The 871-nt window shown below is 43.3% G+C and overlaps 1 protein-coding gene across 1 annotated transcript; it reads right to left on the bottom strand.

Annotated features, from left to right (window-relative positions):
• Nucleotides 1-204: 204 nt before the first annotated feature.
• On the bottom strand, nt 205-736 carry SARC_17500 (hypothetical protein; the record flags this gene model as incomplete). Its single annotated transcript, XM_014288407.1, has 2 exons — nt 205-431; nt 569-736. Coding segments are annotated over 2 exons (395 nt in total), but the record flags the coding sequence as incomplete, so codon positions are not given.
• Nucleotides 737-871: the final 135 nt, after the last annotated feature.

Here is an 871-nt window from a genome sequence, read left to right as displayed (position 1 = left end):
AATAATATAACAATAATAACACACACACACACACACACACATATATATATATAATATATATATATATATAAATATATATGTATATATATATATATATACATATATATATATATAATACGTAGGGTATAGACAAAGAAACAAAAAACTTAAACATATCTACCAATGCACTCTACAACATCAACAAACTGGATGCGTATAACATACATGATGGCATAATACGCCGTTAGCGCATCCACACTGCTATAGTCCAGTCCCAAGTGACCAGGTGAGTTCTTGAGGGCTGGGTAGACATCTTTGATGGCTATGACCGCGTACTTCTTATTTGTCCTGCACAGACGAGCACATGACTTGATGACTGAGCGCAGACACGTGACATTGGACGAAGGGTGCCACAGCGGAGACTTCTTGTGTGAGCGGTAGATCTCCAACACCTGTCAATGGAGGATCATGGTTTAGGGGTTTAGGAATTAGGGTTTTAGTTACGATTAAAGATGGAAGAATACATACCACACAAGAGTAACAACGACCGCTGAGGCTGCGCCACAGACAGTCCACACAACAAACACACCAGATCGTCTTTCTGAACGGCGTCGTGGGAGAGCAGCTTGAGATAATTACTGTAAATCAAAGGCATGTGCACAGTGGTGGGTTCCATAGACCTCTGCACAAACGCCTCCACTCGCCGCACACTTTCATCGGACAATGCAGAACGGCTCAGGGCGCATGTGGCCCCCATAAGTATTGCGTATTGGTGTGATAAGGCTTTAATGCCTATCAACGGCTGCGTATGAGGGTTTGTTCGTACACGCCCATCGGTGGATTGGCTCTGGATCTGTAGAAAGTCAGTATAAGATGAGGGTGAGGGTGAGTG

The sequence above is a fragment of the Sphaeroforma arctica genome (genome assembly GCF_001186125.1).
Source record: "Sphaeroforma arctica JP610 unplaced genomic scaffold supercont1.11015, whole genome shotgun sequence".
NCBI lineage: Eukaryota > Ichthyosporea > Ichthyophonida > Sphaeroforma > Sphaeroforma arctica.
Note: the sequence above shows the minus strand (reverse complement) of the source record. Positions and strands in the feature narration are given on the sequence as shown.